At 29.8% G+C, this 652-nt stretch overlaps 1 protein-coding gene across 1 annotated transcript in view; it reads right to left on the bottom strand.

The window, feature by feature from the left end:
* LOC107639019 (pathogenesis-related protein STH-2-like) overlaps positions 1-400 on the bottom strand; it is a 1,530-nt gene extending 1,130 nt beyond the window's left edge. The window contains exon 1 of the mRNA XM_016342428.2: positions 177-400. Within this exon, the coding sequence (XP_016197914.1) occupies positions 177-360 (184 nt within the window). The 5' untranslated portion in view covers positions 361-400. The remainder of the gene's footprint in view (positions 1-176) is intronic.

The following is a 652-nucleotide window of genomic DNA, read 5'->3' as shown; positions in this document are numbered from 1 at the left end:
ACCCTTAAAAAAAGCAAAAGCAAAAGGCATTTTTAATATTTAAAATTTTTTTAAAAAAGTTTATTCAAGTATGAAATAATTTTTGTCTGTTAAAAAAAATTTTTAAAAAATAAAAATATAAGTATTTTTTTTAAAAAATAAATCCAAATTGATCCATATGATGTCTTTTTGCTAACCTTGTGCAAAGTTAACTTGTTCAATGGTTCCAGCTTCTCCATCTCCTTGGATAATGGTGACATCTTTAATCAACTGTGGTAATAGCTTTGGAAGCAAAGTACTTGAGTCTGTGATCAAGCCCTTGAAAAGGCGTGGCGGAGCAACAGAGGAACAATACTCATGTGTGAATGTTGTGACACCCATTATTATTGAAGAAATCACATATAAGATCAATATTCAAGGGTGTGATGAGTTTTGGATTCTGATGAGAACGAAGACTACTTTATTGTTTTAATTTATAGCCTAAGATTAAGGTCTAGTAGTAGTAGTAGTTCTACCGTTTGAAGCTAAGTAGGTATACAAACTGAAAAAAAAAATTATTGGTGATTAAAGTTGACCTTTCTGGATGAAGTAGTAGTAGGTTGATCAATTTTGTGGAAACTGAAAAAAGAAAAATAATTAGTGCTTAGCTATTATTTAGAAAACGGTGTTCAAT

Source organism: Arachis ipaensis, chromosome B04 (genome assembly GCF_000816755.2).
Source record: "Arachis ipaensis cultivar K30076 chromosome B04, Araip1.1, whole genome shotgun sequence".
NCBI lineage: Eukaryota > Viridiplantae > Streptophyta > Magnoliopsida > Fabales > Fabaceae > Arachis > Arachis ipaensis.
This window is presented reverse-complemented; position numbering and strand designations above follow the sequence as displayed.